This window comes from Notolepis coatsorum (assembly GCF_963971535.1).
Source record: "Notolepis coatsorum genome assembly, chromosome: 3".
Classification (NCBI taxonomy): Eukaryota; Metazoa; Chordata; class Actinopteri; order Aulopiformes; family Paralepididae; genus Notolepis; species Notolepis coatsorum.
In genome coordinates, this window is record NC_140167.1 from 152,347,141 (window position 1) to 152,367,892 (window position 20,752).

The following is a 20,752-nucleotide window of genomic DNA, read 5'->3' on the forward strand; positions in this document are numbered from 1 at the left end:
AGTGCTAGAGCACAGGGAGCAAGGACAGAATCGATCCAAATATTACTTACTGCGGCCCAGAAGGTAAAATCAGTACTCCACTAGGTTGAACACTTGTACCTTGACACCAGAGAATGAACAAAAATCATGTTGCTGTTGTTTCCATTTATCTTTTCCATTTATCTTTTCCTTTTCTGTTTACTGCTATAATTTGTTGTGGTTGTTTCTAAATTGTATTGTATTTTTCCCTATTACTTGGTTATCTAACAAACATAATTATGATTTCTTTTCTAATTAAGAGTATCCTATACATGTATGCATCAAGGTTTCCCCCTCTCCTAAAATGTCTATGCAAACCCGGGGGGCTGGGAGTGGGGTTAAGAAGCGACCTGGGCTGTCTCGCAGCCACAGGACCGCCAGAACGGAGGAAAAGACTGTCACAACTGCAACAGGTGTATTATTGATACTCTCATTGATACTATGTTTGTTTCTGAATCAAAGTGTGTGTGTGTGTGTGTGTGTGTGTGTGTGAGAGAGAGAGAGAGAGAGAGAGAGAGAGAGAGAGAGAGAGAGAGTTTCAAGTTTCAAGTTTCTTTAATAGTTGTCATACAGAAGTACAGAATACTTTCATACAAAATGCTTCTTACTGTTACGCTCCAGAGACTGTGCTAGACAAGATAGTATCAAATAACATAGTATAGCATGTAATTTAGAAGTAGATGAGGAAGGGGCAAGAGAGAAAGAGAGCTGGGAGAGTGTGTTTGTGAGAGAGAGAGAAAGGGGGGCAGGGGGTGTGAGTCCTTTATTAAATTTTTTTTTTTTACAATTATTTTCTTTTAAGTTATTTTTGCATCACTCTGTTTTGAATGTGATGCAAATTTGCAATGCATGAGGGTCATCCTTTTGTGTTAAATAGCTGCATAAAGCAAGCATTTGTTGACTCATGTTGATAACAAGTATTAAAACTTGAAAAATGTCCTTTTAAGGTAGATTTAGAACAGATAAAAAATATGCCATTAATTTGCAATTAATCGCGAGTTAACTATGGATAATCATGCGATTACTATGATTAAATATTTTAATTAGGGATGCTCGATATTGGCTTTTTTACCAATACCGATATACCGATATTGTCCAACTCTTAATTTCCGATATCAACCGATACCGATATATGCAGGGTCCCCCCCCCCCCCCCCCCCAAAACTGAATAATTTCAGGTAATTAACATTACATATCTCTTGTCATGTAATTAACACAACATTATGCATACTTTGACAATAAATTAAATAATAATTTGTTCTTACTTGCTTGCCTGGTTAAATAAAGGTTAAGTAAATGTAAAAAATAAAGACTTATATATATTTTTTTGAAAACCGATACCGATATTTTCTGATATCACATTTTTATGCCAATATCAGCCGATAATATCAGACATCCCTAATTTTAATCGATTGACAGCCTTAATTTAAATGTATTTTATTTGTGGATGACACTAATCTTTTTTGTTTGGTGAGAATATTCAGCAGCTTTAAGAGGTCATCACATCTGAAATGAAGAAATTAAAAAGATGGTTTGATAGAAACAAATTATCATTAAATTTGAGAAAAACTAAAATTATGTTATTTGGAAACTGTAGATCAAATACTCAAGTACAAGTTAAAATAAATTATGTGATTATTTTTATCTACTTTTTCTCCTCCTTTTTCTGTATTTTTCTCCCATCCCAATTTAGTCATTATGCCAATGTCCCCCTCCCCTTCCTGGTCGTTGCGCGCATTTCCCCTCCACTTGCCGATCTAGGGAGGGTTGATATACTATCACATGTCCCCTCCGATACATGTGGAGTCAGCCAGCCGCTTCTTTTCACCTGACAGCGAGGACTCGCACTGGGGGAGCGTAACGCGTGGGAGGCTCACACTACTTCCCCCAGTTCCCTCCCTTGCTGAGCAGGCGCCCCGACCGACCTGTAGGAGTTGCTGTTTACAACGACCAGGATACACACCCCGCCGGCTTCCCACCCACTAACACTGCCAATTGGTTAGTATGGACGACCGACCAAGTCGGATGTACCGCTGACAGCTGGATTCGATACCAGTGTCTCTGCAGTGGTAGGCAAGCGCTTCAGCCGCTCAAAATTATGTGATTATTGAAAGAGTTAATGAAAATAAATTTCTAGGTGTAATAATAGACCATAAAATCTGCTGGAAATCTCACATAAAACATGTCCAACCCGCATTTCAGTCATGAGTAGGGTAAAGCACATTCTGGATAACAAATCACTCTACATTCTCTACTGTTCACTAGTTTTACCATATTTAAATTACTGCGCTGAAGTCTGGGGAAACACTTCACATTGCAGGTTATCGTGATCACAAAAACATATAATTTTTTAAGTAAAAAACATTAAAGTTAAATGATCTTGTGGAATTTAAAACAGCACAATTAATGTATAAAGCAAAAGGTAATCAGGAAACATTCAAGAACTGTTCTTTGATAGAGAGGGGGGTTATAATCTGAGAGGAGAACTCAATTTAAAAGTTCTTAGTGTACGCACTACCATGAGAAGACACTGCATTTCAATATGTGGAGTGAAACTGTGGAACAGTCTGAAAGTGGTGCTAAAACAATGTCAAAATATGAGACAATTCAAACTGAATTATAAGGAAATGATGTTCACGAGGTACAGGGATGAGGAAGGGATTTGACATTCACGGGTGTTTACATTTTTATTTAATTTCTTTCATGTTTTACATATATCATTTTTGTTTTGCATATATATATATATTTGTTTTGTAAGGTTTTAAATTAGTACACTCATTTGAGAAGTGGAAAAGGGGTCGGATTAAATAAGTGTATACTTCTTCCTACTCCTTTTCGAACATGTAAATTGAGTTATGTTTTGTTTTTGTTTATTATAATTTCATTTTTTTCATTTAATTTCTTGAGATCAATGATTTGTTTTGATTTTATATTGTTTGTATTTATTTACATGTTCGGGGGAAAAAAGGAAAAAAATGCTATGGCCGGAATCCACAGAGGCTTTGCTCGGGTTTTCCGAAGCAAAGCCGCCGCATCTCGCTCTCAAATGAATGAAATTAGGTTGCTCATGCGAAACATATGGCTTTGCGTCCGTACAATTGGCATATAGTTAAATGAGGTAATATGGGTGGAAAATCTCCCCTTTCTGTATGTAAATGAGCCTCTAAACAGGTGATCATGGCAGCAGTAATTGTAGCAGACCGCGAAAGAATATAGAATATCTCGAACGACAATATCAAATCAAGATATTGAGCATCGTACTTATTTAGATATCGTTATATAACTTTGTGGGCTTTGGCTTAATGCTCGTATAAACATAATCTAATTTGAGCGACAAATATGAAGCCACATGCAGAGATATATCGCTATAGTGGCTGTATACAGCGCGCACCTGCACGTATAGGGACGGAGAAGAGTTACTGTTATAGTTTGCGAGCCACTCACCTGCACGTTACGTATTGGAACGGAGAGAAAGATACCGTTAGTTGGGGAAGAAAAAGTGAGAGAGAGAGGAAATAGTTGTTTTTTGCTACAACGCTGTATGGTAACGTTGGTGAAGTGAATTACCAGTTAAAAACGGTATCGTAATATCGCCAAAGCCAGGAGAAGTGCAGTGACATACTCCAACACTGAAGACCAGCGTTTTGGACTATAGGAACCCGGTCCGTGCGAGGCCCCCCTATCCAGCGACTACCCGACTGGTTGCATGTAAATTTGATTAGCCCCAGGATATTAATGTGACCACAGGATATTATGTGATATGTTACATGTGTGTTTTTATGTTACATATTAAATGTAATAATTCAACTTGGTACCCCTCCAGTTAATAAGAGTGTCCGCCATTTTGTGTACATTTAATATTGGTTAATATATCATTTAGTATTTGCCAAGCTCATTATTTAAATACAGTCAGGGTTGTGTAGCCCCTTAGCTACAGTCTGTTTGTTATTTCTTCCCTATATAAGCGACCTTAGGTTTTATGAAAGGCGCTATATAAAACAAAGTTATTATTATTATTATTATTATTATTATTATTATTATTATTATTATTATTATTATTATTATTATACAATAAATAATTAATTAATAATAACCTTCACTATAATCTTTATTGTCATTGTTGGTCCAACAAAATTGAGTTTATAACATCACCACATACAAACATACTGAATATAGCATGTATAAATAATAACATCAATAACCAATGTCCCAAGTGCAATAGTGCTAGTGCAAATGAATAGTATGACAGTCCAGTTGAGTTAATGGATGGAGTGATTTCTTGATTTCTAATTTATTTTCTTTTTTTGGACAGCGCGCCCGTGCTAAACTTGACTGCACGCTACATTTCGACACATATTTCTGCCAAGAGCGCTGTCAGGAGTGCAGACTGCTCGCAGCCACACATAGTCTGCGCTGGTATCTCATCGAGCAATGTGCTTCCGTGGATACCTCGCAGACGCAGAGCAGGCTCCGCGAATGCAATTTGCTTCACGCAATCCATTCTCTGTGGATTCCGCCCTATGTCTTTACAACTATGCACTCAACACTGCAGCACCCAAGTTTCAGTACTATTTGATGAACATTGTTACTCCGCTGAAAGAGTCATCCCTTCATGTTGACTTGTCATACAGAACTTGTAAGTCGCTTTGGATAAAAGCGTCATCTAAATGACTAAATGTAAATATAAATGTGATATAGTGCAGCGTACTAATAAAACAATGGAACCCAATCCACCTACAACTCAGCCGGGGCTGCAAGACTTAATGCAGATAAAGTTATCAGGTCTTTGTTGCAGATGTGTCTACAGATACAGCTGGGAAAAGTCCTGGAACAGCTGTTTGCCTGCCGTTATGACGTCGTTTTGGTGTGGTTAATGTTAACAATGACCAGCGGGGGCGCTCTCATACAGCTGGTGACAACGTGCTGGACGAGCTCCGCCCTCGGCAAAATGAGAGAGAGGCAGAGAGAGAGTGCCGTGGACTTTACTGGACTAGGAAGTAAATATTGCGTCTCTTCTGTCGGCAGTGGATTTAGCTCTCAATCAGTAAGCTCTTAATTTATATACATTACTATTGAAATGCATTTTTCTCAGTCACAGCGTTACAGACCAGCGTTAAACGTTCCAGAGACGGTAAGTTAATTTAACTTATTCTAGTCTAAAGAAACCTATATATTACTATTTGTTAATCAGAGCGTTATTTGGTTATAACACCGTGTGTGCGTCGTGTGTGTGCGTGCGTGCGCGATATATGTTACTATTGATTAATGCGTTTGTTAATATAACACTGTGTGTGCGCTTGATAAAACAAAGCATACTGTATTACTGTGTGTTTATATTGTGAGCAAGTCAAGCAAGTGTAATTGAACACAATACATGCTGACATCATGACATGCATCTTGCTGTTTGTCATTCTATTGCTAATGCCAGGTAATGTGAATTAATGTCACAAAACAAATCCCTTGGATAGGATAAAACAAATCATCTACTGTATTACTGTGTGTTTATATTGTGAGCAAGTCAAGCAAGTGTAATTGAACACAATACATGCCTTTTTGAAATCAACCAAGATAATGGAGAAATATCAGTCAAGTCCGAAATCGACCGTGAAACCATTGGCAACGGAAGTTTTGTTGAGGTTGTTGTGATTGTTAAGGTACATGTCTCTTTTATTTATTTATTTCCAATAATAATGATTTAAATTACTACTACTAGTCTTAGCAGTAGCAGTTGTCATAGTAGTAGTAGTAGTAGTAGTAGTAGTAGTAGTAGTAGTAGTAGTAGTAGTAGTAGTAGTAGTAGCAGTAGTAGTGTAGCAGTTGTAGTAGTAGTAATAGTAGTACTAGTATTAAATATGAGCCTAGCAGTAAAGTTATCAATTATCTCCTCTCCTCTCCTCTCCTCTCCTCTCCTCTCCTCTCCTCTCCTCTCCTCTCCTCTCCTCTCCTCTCCTCTCCTCTCCTCTCCTCTCCTCTCCTCTCTTCTCTTCTCTTCTCTTCTAGGCTACTGAGGCTAATCTGAACATCCATGGGGTGTATGCCTTCACCACTGCAGAGGTACAGATCAGAATTCTCGACATAAACGACAACAAACCCGAATTCTACAGGTGCGAAGATACATGTGTCCCGCAGGACACCTTCACAGGAGAGATTATTGAGCACTCATCAGGATCCATCCCCCTCGACATCACTGTCAGAGATGCGGACCAGGTCACAGGATTTTTTTTTTTTTTTTTTTATTCTTTAAAAAGATAAACAAAAACAGAGATATTGAAAAGAAAAAAACAGTCTCTAATTTGATGTTTATTAGATTAGATTAGATTAAAATGTATTGTCATTATACAGCACAAGTACAGTACAACAAAAAGAAGTTTGGCATCTAACCAGAGTGTACCAGACTGTAACAGTTAAGTGCAATAATAATATACAATGTACAAGTAATTAAATGTGATATATATAACAAGCTACTGGTAATATATGCAACATGTATTTACAGTATAATTATATAAAGTGATACAGGTAATGTACTAAGATAAGATAAGATATTCCTTTATTGATCCGCTTGGGGAAATGCGGGCATCATACAGTAGTAGCATGGGGGGGGGGGGGGGGGTACATGGGAGAGGGGCATGGTAATAGTATAATACATTAATATAGGCAATACAACTATTGTAATGATACAAATAAGCAGTGTAAACAATATAATTAACTCTGAATATAAGAATATGGTGGTAAGCCATGCTGGCCAGTGGTATAACTATTGAGAGTAGGTATGGGATATATACAGATATAGATATAATATATACTGTACATATTATTAAATTTTATTATACAGGTATGTGAATAGGGAGGGATATATGCAGACATATCCAACAATTATAGATACATATATATACAGTATATACTGTATAATATAATTATTATCACTGTTTCAAAACACTTCAATGAAAAAAGCAGAGACCATGTTGTCCTGTTGTACTGTCCAACTGTATGACACATAACAAGACCTGAGTGGTTACTTGTGATTAAGTATGAATCATTATGTTTATTGTGCAGGGAGGACAAATCAAGCTAACCCTGGCTGGAGACGTCAAGGATGTGTTCGCCGTAGTTCCTGTGTTTACCGTTGCAGAAAGCGCAACTCAAGTTCAACTCATGGTCCAAAAACCCTTGGAGCTGGATTTTGAAAAGAAAGAATTTATGGTTGTGCAGGTAAGGAGATGGAAAATGTAAGAATTGAAATATCAAAGTTGCTTTATGTAGAGTAATCATTAAAACATCACTACTTCATACAGTATGCTGTTCGGTTGGTACTGTGTACAGTCAGTACATCACTACTTCATATGTTCTGTTGGTACTGTGTACAGTCAGTACATCACTACTTCATATGTTCTGGTGGTACTGTGTACAGTCAGTACATCACTACTTCATACAGTATGTTGTTCTGTTGGTACTGTGTACAGTCAGTACATCACTACTTCATACAGTATGTTGTTCCGTTGGTACTGTGTACAGTCAGTACATCACTACTTCAGTGTTGTAGTCGAGTCACTAAATATCGAGTCTGAGTCGAGTGTCGAGTCCCCAGTGTTTGAGTCAGAGTCCAAGTCCAAGTCACCAAAGAAGAGCCCAAGTCGAGTCCCCATTACCCGAGTCCGAGTCCAAGTCATCAAGGTTGAGTCCACTCCATTCTGGCAGTCGAAGAGCTGACATACAAATAAAAAAAGGTCTACATTATACATAAATGACACAGCGTTCACCATTTAAAATGGAGTTTATTTACTTTGTGACACAATAGCCACAATAAATAGACACAATAAAGAAATCTAACCCTAACTAACCTTACTGTCATGCACTTGTCCTAATAAACTAACCTACACTGTAGCACTCAACACTTTGATGAACATTGTTACTCAGCTGATAGAGTTGTACCCTTCCTGATGACTTGTCGTACAGAACTTGTAAGTCGCTTTGGATAAAAGCGTCAGCTAAATGACTAAATGTAAATGTAAATAGCCAAACAAATGCACTAGCCATCAATATCTTATTACAAATGATTAGGGCCTATTACCAAAAAATAACTAAATAAATAACAAAATAAAAACTAAAATAAATGTATCAATTCACAAGTCCTTGTCTGCACCTTCCGAGTCCGAATGCAGTCAATGCTCGAGTCCATGTCCAAGTCCGAGTCCTCAGTGCACAAGTCCAAGTCGAGTCACAAGTCCTGAAAATCAGTCCAGTACTCGGACTCAAGTCCAAGTCCTGGACCCGAGTACTACAACACTGCACTACTTCATATGTTGTTCCGTTGTCAAAATCTTAAGCCGTTTTGAGCCTGGGCTCCAACCACAATGGTAACTGTGCTTAGTGTGTGAGTAAAGGGGAACTATTTTACTATTTCTTTCACTATTTGGGCACTTTTACACAATTCCTGTGAGTCTATGGAACACCTCTGTAATATATATTTTTTTTTTATTCATTGTTTTGTATTTCTAATCAAGTCCTCAAAAACAGCATTTTTCTACCTCAAGATCTTAAGCCGTTTTGAGCCTGGGCTCCAACCACAATGGTAATGGTTCTGGGGGAGAGAAAGAAATGAGACAAATTATTTCTAATCTATTTCTTTTTTCTTTCGCTGCAGCTCCCACTGTTGCAGCGACCACAGACCAACCCAACAACATCCCTGCCTGTATCCTCTCACTGTACCAAGACCATCCCAATGCCCCTCTCTCCAGACATAGGCATACCAACACCACAGCACATCCAGAGCTTTGATCTTGAGGAAGCAAGACAACTACAACTGCAAATGACGGGACAGGCTGCATGTCCACTGTGGCACAAGGAGCGAGAGGGCAGGCTGACTGCATCAGAATTTGGCAAGATACTAAAGAGAGAGAATTTCAGATGCCTTCATACAGTCCACATATTACCCCAAGCCCTTCACTGCTACAGGCTCAGCTGAAGGAGAAGGAGGAGGAGAACAGACAGGCAGCCCGAGACCCAGTCTTGCAGGAGGGTTAAGGGGGTTAAGCGTCTTGCTCAAGGACACTTACATTGGAATGCGATGGCTGCAACCCCCACACCATTGAAATGCTAATTGTCCACCACCTAGTATTTATCGTTGCCATTTGAGAGTTCACACTCTACCATAGCAGTCATCAAAAAGGATCATGGATCATCTTTAGACAAATAAATTGATACTAATAATAGATTACTTTGAACCTTGCACCTTATTAAACCTTGTCTAAAGATTAGATTAGATTAAAATGTATTGTCATTATACAGCACAAGTAGGTCCATGCAGGAGCAGCAGCAGGCCACCACCCAACTCTTCCTGCAGATGATGGGGACTTTTGCAAGAGCCATATTGCCTCAATCTCAGACCCCGCCGGCACCACAGTGGATGCCCACAGCTCAAATGATGCCCCCACGTGCCTGGCCCAAGACATTGCCTCCAACTAACCATGCCACATCAGTTTGTAGAGGCTTTTGGCAATCGTGTTGCGGTTATTCTGGACTGCTTTGAAATTGGCACTGAGACCATCAAATCTGAAAGCGCAGGCACAGACATATTCCCACTACAAGCAAAAGCACACTGTTAAGTACCTGATTGGCATTACACCACAGGGGTCTATCTCTTTCATTTCCAAAGGGTGGGGAGGGCGTGTAAGTGACAAGCATCTGACCGAGAACAGTGGTCTCCTCAATAAACTGTTGCCTGGAGACTTGGTTTTAGCAGACCGTGGATTTGACATTGGGGACCATGTTTCATTAATGTGTGCATCGGTGAAAATCCCTGGATTCACAAGCGGACGTGCCCAGATGGATCCAAAATCTGTAGAAGAGACACAGCAAATAGCTCACCTCAGGGTCCATGTTGAAAGAGTGATCGGTTTGGTACGCAATAAGTATCGCATGCTACATAATACCATACCAGTCCAACTGCTGGTTCCATTTGAAGGCGAGGACTTTTCTTTCATTGACAAGATTGTGACTGTGTGCTGTGCCTTAACGAATATGTGCCACAGTGTTGTTATGAAACCACCAGACCATGCGTTACCAGATAGTGAGGGAGAGACGGAGTTATCTGTTATCTGTTATGCTAAAGCTAAAATGGAAAATCAAGGCCTCTTAGTTTTACTGATGTGGATTATTTAAATTCAGTTTGTCATGTTTTCATTGTTATTTGAACAATGTTATGTCCTGTAAATACTAGGGCTGTCAAAAGTGAATGCTTTAACTGTATTTCACAGGAGAGAAACTGTATTCATTGAAAGCTATTAAAATTGCCTTTGAATCTAAATATACTTTCTGTGTTTTTACATTAATTCCATGATTTCAAAAAAAAAAAAAATTCAAACCATTCCAATTATTAACACCTTTACTGCTGTAGCATACGATTGGTAAAACAGTAACATATGGTAAACATTGGTACAACATTGCTAGAACAGATGTAATATAGCATTGTATATTAGTATACTGCATAGTATATTGACAAAAATAAAGAATTAAGACTCGCACAGGTTTGTTTTTCTTCTATCTATCTATCTATCTATCTATCTATGAGCTGTACTGTATTGTACCCATTCTGCAATCTGTTAAATAAAGTTTTAGCTCTAATTAAGAATGACAGTGACCATAGCTGACTATTATTTGGAAATCCAGAGGTTTTAAAAACTGGTGCGACAATAACTGTCTGGTTTTAAATGTTAAGAAGACTGGGGAGATGGTGTTTGACCCCAGAGGTGTTGGGGACCACAGGCCTGTGGTCATCCACACACAGTCCATCTCACAGGTCTCTTCATATAAATATCTTGGGATTTTTGTCGATAACACACTAACCTGGAACACCCATGTAGATAGGATTTTATAGTATGTCTGCACTTTATGTGCTCATTTCATCATTCATCAGTTTTGTGTCAGTCTTGTTTATCTGATCTTATTTCTGAAGATGCATTTCCATTGGCTAATGGTCGAGATATAAGTCACTTGTTACTTGATATTACTGTAAATCATTTGACATCTATTGCTGACTGTTCATACATTTGTTACAATAAAGATGCAAATAATTGTTATCTCTTGTCCAATCAGAATATTTTTTTTATTACAAAACATTGAGATATCAAACAGAAAAATTGTCTTGTTTACATCAGGTTCACAGGTTGGGTAGGAAGAGTGGGTGGGGGACACTGTACAACTGAACAAGCAAAACTGTACATTGGAATATTGACTCCCTCCCAGCAGAACTCTGCACCGCCCCAACTCTGGACTAATTTAAAAAACTGCTCAAAACCCACCTCTTCAACTTGGCCTTCAACCCCTAACTTTCTCACTTTATATGTATATGTTGTGTCTGTCCACTATGTTTGTTAATTTGTCATCTCCCCCCCCCCCCCTATGTAAAGCGACCTTGGGTCCTCTGAAAGGCGCTATATAAAACAAAGTTATTATTATTATACTTGGTCATTTACTGTACATTGGGGGGGGGGGGGGGGTTGTGTTAGGACATTTACAGGGGCCAGTTTAGAATTGCAGTCTCCCGTAGGTGTTTTTTGAGAGTGTTTTTGAAAGTGGGAAGTATTTTGACATGTACATGGGTACTTTGGTCGTGTAGTGTATCTTGTAGACCAGGCCCATTGCAAGTTGTGTCTACTCTAAGCCATCCTAGGTTGTCAAAGTGGGCAGGGGCGAGGTGGATTCTAGGAGTAAGGTCAAGCAGTAGTCTGACCAGATTGTTTTGAGATGTTTGTAATTTTGTTTTTGTTTCTGACACAGGTTCCCCTCAACTACAGTATAGACTGTTAATAGATGACGGGACCTAAGATGGGTTTACACACTGTACCAGGAGAACTGTAGACCAGGAGTTGTGTTACAAGAGAAGTGATTCAAAACTAAAACTTTGTTTGTAATGACAGCTTCAAGGATGCTTTCTGTATGATCACCCGTATGATCACCCCCCCCCCCCCTCCTCCAATGTACAGTTTCTACGCCAAATGTATATACACTCTTTTTCTGGACACTTTTGTATCACAAACAGTACTGTATTTGCAAATCTGATATGTCATAAATGTATAGATGTAGCAGTACTGTCTATCTGTATGTCATGTATGTCATATATGTTATGATGAATTGAAAATGGGGGACCCTGATGTAAACAAGACGAAAGTCTTTCTCTGGTCTGCATCCCCTTAACAATTGTATGTATTGAGCTGTACTGTACTGTACCCATTCTGCAATCTGTTAATAAACTTTTCAATCAATCAATCAATTATTGATTATTTTTTTTATATCACGTTAACAATCAAATGGCTAGCAAGCTCACCTGTGACATACTGTACAGTGCAAAATACAAGAGTACAATCTTAGTCAACTTTTATGAAAACAATACACAAGTTGGAACAGTTTGAACGTTTTATTTTTACTTTCGTCTTGTTTACATCAGGGTCCCCCATTTTCAATTCATAATGACATACATGACATACAGGTAGACAGTACTGCTAGTGTACATCTATACATTTATGACATATCAGTTTTGCAAATACAGTACTGTTTGTGATACAAAGTAGTAGTAGATAGTAGACATAGCAGCATAGTGTAGGTAGTAGTAAATAAAACGATATGCAAAGGAAGGGGACGCGTCGCTACTGTAACTCCGCCATCACAACCATTGAACTATTATAACTCTGTTACACCTATACACGGCTGGCCCATAGTAGGTAGTAATAGATAGTAATACATACTGTACTGTAGTCAGAAATAAGACGTTACCAAAATAATAACGTTTAGGCAAATCACAGACGCGGATACACAGTGTTGAATGAGGAAGTCAATAATCAATAGACCGCCGCCGCGCCGGGCGACTTTGCGCCTCCTGGCGGCATAAAACAGAACAGCAGCCTGGGTTCCCAATTAATTAAAACAACGTGATATAACCGTGCGCGCGTCGCGGCAAAGCGCCCAGGAATACTAAACGCTTCATCTGTAAGTCTCTCCTCTCCCACTAAAAGCACTGGGTTCCATGCCAGCTCAGCCCCCAGCCTCTCTCTATTTTTCTCTCTTCATCTCTCCCTCTTGCCTTCCCCTGTCTCTCTGGCCGGGAAGCGTGTAGCTTTATGCCAAGCAAGCAGTGGAAAAATTTACCGTAGTGGCATGCAGTAATGCGCCTTTCATTTTCCGCCGCCCAGCGCCCAGGTCGCGCGGAAATAGGCTGTCTATTGCCATTCTCTTTGACAAACTCTAACCTTAACCAGCTCCTTAACAACGCCTAAACTTAACCGTTCTAACCTTAACCAACTCCGAAACAATGCCTAACCTTAACCATAGAAATTATATTGCCATTCTCTTTGACAAACTCTAACCTTAACCAGCTCCTTAACAGCGCCTAAACTTAACCGTTCTAACCTTAACCAACTCCGAAACAATGCCTAACCTTAATCGGCGAAAGAATACACGTTAAAAAAAAATCACGTTAAAAAATATTTTCGATGGGATTCGAACTCGCCAGCAAACAAGCCATAGGATCCACAGCCATGTGTCCTTGCCAATTGAGCTATTTGCTAGATACTGAATAAGGGGCGGTGACTTCTATATATTGAGCTCCGCTCGTGTCGCATGCGCGGGCACCTCGCGCGAGCACGCCGGCGCACGCACGCACCTGAGCGAGCACGCCGCCGCCGGTGCACGCACGGTAGCATTTGTCTGAAAAGAAGGGCGCTTTACCGCACTAGCGTGCGGTGACGAATGCGGAAGCATTTTTGCACTGCTTGCTTGGCATTAACGTACAGGCGGCCGGGAAAGGCTCCAGCTCATTGACAGGGGCTTGGGGCCTTTTAATTTCCTCCAGCCTCTCTGGTCTGCTGTTCTGGGGGTTGCACTGAATCTCTCCCAGTGGCCCAGTCCTCTCGCCCACAGAAAAGGCCTGCTCTTCCTTCATACCTCCTGCATCTTGCAGCCTTACTGAAGAGAGGTTTCACATTAGCACCAACCAGTGCTTTCTGAGGTGGGTGAACCAGGCCGTAGGGCAACATCCAATCCTGGGGGATTCACTTGGTGTACTTGTTGAGGAGATGTGGACTGAGCTGCGTCTGCTGCTGCTAATGGCGTATGTTGTTGGTTAACCTATTGCTCTAGTTTCCTTCCAGCGCACTTCAAACTTATAGGGTGGAATCATGCAGTAGTACAACAGTAAAGATGTCCTCAGGAGAGGAAACTCTTCTCTATTGACGGCTTCAGTGGAATTGCCTTGCTAGATAACAGGTTGGACCCAAGCCTATTTCCTTTTGCAGTATTTGCTAATATCACTAACTGACTGGAGATCTAATTTACCATAAAACTTAAATTAATAGCCTGGGCCCTCATTTATCAACGTTGCGTACGCACAGATATGTGCGTAACCCCTGTGTACGATCATTTCTAAGCAAAGTGTGGGACTTATCAATTTGAACTTGTGCTTGACTTTGTGCATATATATACCAATATACGCACAGCTCGGAGCATGCCTAGCTGGCGCCCGATGGTAGAATATTGAATATTGCACCGCGGAAATAAGCTTCCGTGCATTCGTTTCAACAATGACCTGTTCAACTTCTGTATGAACCGTAATTCATTATAGTTCATTGTAAGATAGCGACAGTGTAATTATAACGGGCTCACACGCGAACAAGAGGTTGGCCTGCCTGCTTGTTTGGCACGGGGGGGCAGACGCAGAACACCCACCTCCAAACGCAATAAAATATTGTTTCAAATAAAAAGCGACATACTATTATTTTGTGTCATGTTTCCAAATAAGATTGGCCACAACTAAATGCTTTCTACTTCAATTTGTTGGTTAGAATAGATTACCTCGCTCCGTTGAAACTTCACTGAGACTAAAAGTAAAAGACAGTATTTATTTTTTTGTGAGCTCCGCGCACAGACGTGATAATAATAATAATAATAATAATAATAATAATAATAATAATAATAATAATAATAATAATAGCTTCATTTTATATAGCGCCTTTCAAGAGACCCAAGGTCGCTTTACATAGATAGGGGGGGGGGAATAACAAAGTAATAAACATAGTGGACAGACACAACATTCAAGTTCGCATTTTTATTGATCACATATGGCAGGCTATACATAGGCTACATGGCACGGTCCATCGTGATATTGTAGATGGATCGAGTAATAGACTGTTATTACTGTACCACCCATGTAGCTGTCAAAGCTCCATCACAAATGCAGTTATGTGAATAGAAAGGGATTCCACTGTCGTTGCTGCCGGGAGGAAAGGCATGCTGCATGTTTTCAATTAATTAAATAAAACGGATACTTTTTGCAAGGGTTTATGACTGTTGTCGGGACTGGAACCTTTTTGAGAACCCGATCGGTAATAATGATTTAAAAAGAAGTGAAGAATGAAACACTTTTGAGGTAGTTTATTATATAAAAATGAATGAACAAGGTATAAAAGTAGATACGATATAAAAAGTGGAATAAGCAATAATTCTAGTAATTTGAACACACAGTATCGACCGGCCGGTCAGTGTGTTCCTCTCAAGTCAAAAAAGCAGAAGAAGTGTGTCCTGGCTTTCTCCCCCGAACCCTTTTTCACTCTCCTCCCCATGACACGTCATATAATTGGTGTGTGTGGGTCTGCGTGTGTGTTGGTGTGTGTGTGTGTGCATGCTGGTGTGTGTGTCTGCGTGTGTGTTGGTGTGTGTGTGTGTGCATGCTGGTGTGTGTCTGCGTGTGTGTTGTGTCTGCGTGTGTGTTGGTGTGTGTGTGTGTGCATGCTGGTGTGTGTGTCTGCGTGTGTGTTGGTGTGTGTGTGTGTGTGTGTGTGTGTGTGTGTAATGTGTTCTAGGTGTGTTGGAAAGGGAGGATTTATTGATATGTGTCTTATGTTTAGTACTTTAAACTTTACTTGGCCCCGTCCCCTAATCTCGGGGTAATCTTAGTCAAGTCATAATTTAGTTACTTGTGGCATTTCGTGTCAAATTAATTGAGTTAAAGCTATTGCTCCAACTCTGCGTCTCTGGAAATGAATGTGCCTTTTGTAGGCCATCGTGTGTGTGAGTATTTATGGTCTGATTAAGATCTTTATACTCTTGTCTGTGCCACAGTGAGAGAGGGGGAGAGAGAGAGCCAAGAACCCAGGACCTGGCTACATGATTTATACATGTACCCATAGAATGTATCTGCCATTATCTTCATGATTATATATATCATAATCTGACAGTCCCCCCTTCCCTACCCACCAGGTAGGGAAAAAATGTAACGGAAGGGGACCATAAATCAACAACAAACAATCAAACAGTATATAATAAAAAACACACCGGCCGACCCAATCTACACCGCAAAAAGCACAAGAGTCGGTAGAGAAACGGCACAATCATCAACCTCTCCACCTACCACCTCAAACAGAGTCACTGCATGTGGCCAAAAAACCTCCCGAGACAATCCACGGCCTAGAAATGCACGGCCCATTATAGAACACATGAAAAATAACATGCCTAATACTATGACATAACTGGAGGATAAAAGGCACACATCGTCCCATAGTCCCGCTATTTATGGTAACGGCCCTTGGCGCAGCTCACAGCATATCAGACTCACTGTGAGTTTGTCAAACATAACATAACAGTGCACATCAACAGAACAGCGCATAATAAAACAAAACGGTGTATAACAAACATAACAGCGTATAATAAAACATAATAGTGTATATCAAAACATAATAGTGTATAACAAAACATAACAGTGTATAACAAAACATAACAGTGTATTAACCCAAACCAGGGCGTAGGGCGCCAAAAGGCCCCCTAAAAAACAGAAAAATATAAAAGAAAAACGAAACTTCACCGCCGCCCGACGTCCGCGACGGATCACAGCCCTACATATCAGACTTGTACGCAACCTTGTGGAGTGTGACCACATACAATGGGGGGCCCAGAGGAGAGAGATGAATTGGTGCGGTATAGAGAGATGAGAGAGAGAGTAGAATAGGAGATAGAAAAGGCTAGAGGCTTATGACATGAGGCTCCTTCTCCGGCGTGTACGGGATGACCAACACTAATACATCAGACCTATACGTAACCTTGTTGGGCTTGCGGAGTGTGACACCTTGTTGGACTTGTGGAGTGCGACACCTTGCTGGACTTGTGGAGTGCGACACCTTGCTGGACTTGTGGAGTGTGACCACATACATGTGGGGGCCCAGAGGAGAGAGATGAATTGGTGCGGGTATAGAGAGATGAGAGAGAGAGAGTAGAATAGGAGATAGAATAGGCTAGAGGCCTATAACACGAGGCGTCTTCTCCCGGTATCAGGTACAGGAGAGTCCGTGTTATCCGGTGAGGAGAGACCTAGCCTCCACCCAACATCTGGATATCATGATCTGGCAACACGTGGCAACGGACAGTCCAGAGGCCTCTCAGCCCTCCTCTCCCTGCACAGTCAGAGAGCAAAGAGGGAACGAAGCAGAGGGGACAGTGGGAGGAGGGGCCGGAGCGGGGAATGGAGGGAACGGAGCAGAGGGGACACTGGGAGGAGGGGCTGGAGTGGGGAACGGAGGGAACGGGGCAGAGGGGACAACAGGGGGGAGAGGGGGGCATACGGTGGGGTACACGGCCTGTACACGGGGCATACGGTCTGAGACATACGGGAGAGTGGCAGACTTAAAGGGACATTGCATAGAATTAGGGAGATACACACGAGCATGCACAGAATCAGGGAGATTGCCACGGGCATCTAGTGCTCCTGGTGTAGGATACAGAGAAATGTAGCTCCCGCGATCGTCCTCTGCCAACCTCAGCGAGTGCCCATCCGGCTCGCCTTCTCCCTTTAACAGCGGAAAGAAGGAGGAATCCCTCTCCTTGGACAGCGCAGTAGTAATTAGCCGGTTGGTCAATGAACGGAGACAAGGGATGCAACAACATCCTACCAAGACAAGAACAGAACCGGCAACAGCGAGGGACATAAACATACTGACAAACATAGACTTGTACTGACCAAACCACCTCTCCATCGCTCCACCGAAAGGGTCCGCTGCACCACTGTTCCGCTTAAGTTCATGACTCAAGGTCGTTAAGCCTAACAAGGCCCTGGTCACTGAGCCATCAGGACTGGTGTTATTTGGCAAGAATGTGCAGCATAAGGCCCCGAACATGGAACAGACCCCGCCCCTCTCAGCCATTAACATGTCCAACGCCATCCTATTCTGGAGTGTCATGAGGCTCGTAGCGGAGAGCTGCTCCGCCACCCCCTCAAACGCCTCCCTCGTGTAATTTATAAATCGCTGCTGATTGTAGAATATGTACTGGATCCAATCTAAATTCTTATTAATTGTGGGCCAAACAAATATAGACTCAAACCCTGCGAGCACTGAGTTCCGGGCCTTGAACTCGTCGGGGACCCCCCTTGGTACGCCTATGGAATCAAGATAAATGCCACTGTCAAAGGAGCCTTTAGGGGCCCTACGCCTGCTACGGCGAGGGCTGGGGCGGAGTACCCTCCCCCCTGCCGCTGTGATCTCTAATTCCTCAGCAGTATAGGGGATAGCATAAAAGGGCAAAACCAGCTGAACAGGGGCACATACACCTGACCATCTATCGGGGAGAATGGAGTAGAGTATGTCTGTACCGCAATACCACCAGACATCCGTCCTGGCGTAGCGCATCTTTGACAAGTCTCCTGTTGTACTCAGTGTGTTGACACTATGTTGTGTGTCACATGTCTTTATCTCCCCCACTGCTCTGCCTCCTCTGTCCCTCCTGGTGATACACGTGTACGCCCCCAGATAAGGAGTAAACGGGGGAGCAATGGGGGCCACTCCAACGGGGGGAAAGAGCTTAGTGAGTGCGGTGCAATTGGGTTTAACAGCTATTTTAGTGAGGAACATGTCCAGTAGACACATGAAACCCCCGGGGTCCTCCCGCATGTTCACAGGAAAGGGGACCGTGCCCAATGAGGGCCTGGCTGATGCACAGATTACACATTCAGACACGTCGTTCAGTTTTGCAGTGAACAGCATCCATTTTAACCACATATTTGGCTCAGTATATCCTGTCTCTATGGCTATGGTGTCTTCCACCGAACCCATACGAACATATGTGACTTGTGGATGCTCAGTGGCTAATGGTCTGGGTCGGACTCCTTCTACTAGGGGGGGTGGGGTGTTCGGGGGCCCTATCACCAGTCTAAATGGTCCTGTGAAATCTGGATATCCCACACCCGGAATGCCTACGACCAGATCAACGGCATCCCCCACCTGTGCATTTACGAGGGTAATAACAATGGGGTTACATGAACCTACTTTACAGCTGGGTGGGGGTTGTCCGTTGATCACAGTCAGCCTGTCTTTAAGCGAGCGCCCCGACTCGTCTAATCTCATCTCTGGATCCTGCGTGCGGCCATGGTCCCTGCTCCCCTTAGTGTCCCAAGCTGAGTCTGTGGGGGAACGGCACGGAAGAGCATGGGAAACACAGATGCGTTTAATCAACTGGGAGTATGCAGCATGATTCCCTCTACAGCCAGCCAATATACAAGCGTCAATCAAGACTGTTGCTGTCTTCCCTTCCTCAAACCTGACGTCCATAATGTATCTGGCCCTTCTAACCCCGCGTCTCTGGGCGTAGTCACGGGAAGCGGGTTCTTTGACAGTCTGCTGCACTGCACGGGGGTTGGATGAGAAACAATAGCAGAACAGACCAAGGGTAAAAACTAACAGACATCCTAACACCAGACTGATTCTAAGACATGTGAATTTTACATTTTTAGATGCCATTTCCATTTTTTAGGAGGTATCTCACTCCGTAACCAAGTACAGCAAGTAGCAAGGAAAACACTGTGATTGCCAGACTACCCACCACTACCCTACTCAGTTTTACAGAGATATGGCGTACTCCAGTAACGTTCACAACTGCGTTCTGGTGTCGTATTTGGTGAGAAGAAGGGGACGTTATATTAAGGATGTCGTCAAGCGTGTTTTGTCCTATATCAGACAGAATATCATCCGATATTGCTGATTCTAATAGATCAGGTAGCCAGATTCTCATTACTCTCTTGTTCCAGCACGGCCAAATCGTGTCTAACCTCTCCAAGTTTACGAGAGGGTTCCTGTGCAGGTACACAATGTGTGAGGTGGTGCCAATTAGCTCCCGTTTTACTTTTTACCTTCAGAGCGTGCGAGGTAGCTTCCACTACCAGAGCAGGCTCTTTCCACCTAGGGTCAGTCCACTTTCTTTTGTGCACTTTGACCCTTACCCAGTCACCAGGTTTAACAGGAGTCTGTTCCGGTGCCTCCTCGGCTGGCTCTGCGTTCTGGATCTGTGAAGACAAGACTCGAGTGATTTTAATGAGAGCCCTAATATAATCTTCCACCTCAATGTCCCATATGTTCAACGCTGGACCAACACCCCCCTCTCTGGGTGGGCCTGGCATTGGTCTACCTGTCATTAGTTCATGGGGAGAAAGGTGAGTTCTCCCACTCTGGGAAGATCTCATGGACATCAGCGCAAGGGGAAGTGCATCCACCCACTTCATCTTAGTCCCATGACAGGCCTTGGCAATTTTCCTCTTCAAAGTTTGGTTTGCTCGTTCTACAAGGCCCTGCGAGGCCGGATGATAAACTGCACCGAATTTGTGTCCTATGCCTAGCTGCTTTTCCACTATTGCCAGTTTGTGACTGGTGAAGTGCGAGCCATTGTCACTCCGGACCAATGTCGGGAGCCCGTGACGGGGGACAAGCTC

General features: G+C 42.1%; 1 protein-coding gene across 1 annotated transcript; it reads left to right on the plus strand.

Annotated features, from left to right (window-relative positions):
* Nucleotides 1-5,047: 5,047 nt before the first annotated feature.
* On the plus strand, nt 5,048-9,480 carry LOC311226028 (cadherin-related family member 2-like; the record flags this gene model as incomplete). Its single annotated transcript, XM_084311409.1, has 5 exons — nt 5,048-5,149; nt 6,019-6,225; nt 7,072-7,227; nt 8,660-8,894; nt 9,401-9,480. Exons 1-5 carry the CDS (start codon nt 5,096-5,098, stop codon nt 9,478-9,480), a joined length of 732 nt encoding a protein of 243 aa, XP_084167535.1. The 5' UTR covers nt 5,048-5,095.
* Nucleotides 9,481-20,752: the final 11,272 nt, after the last annotated feature.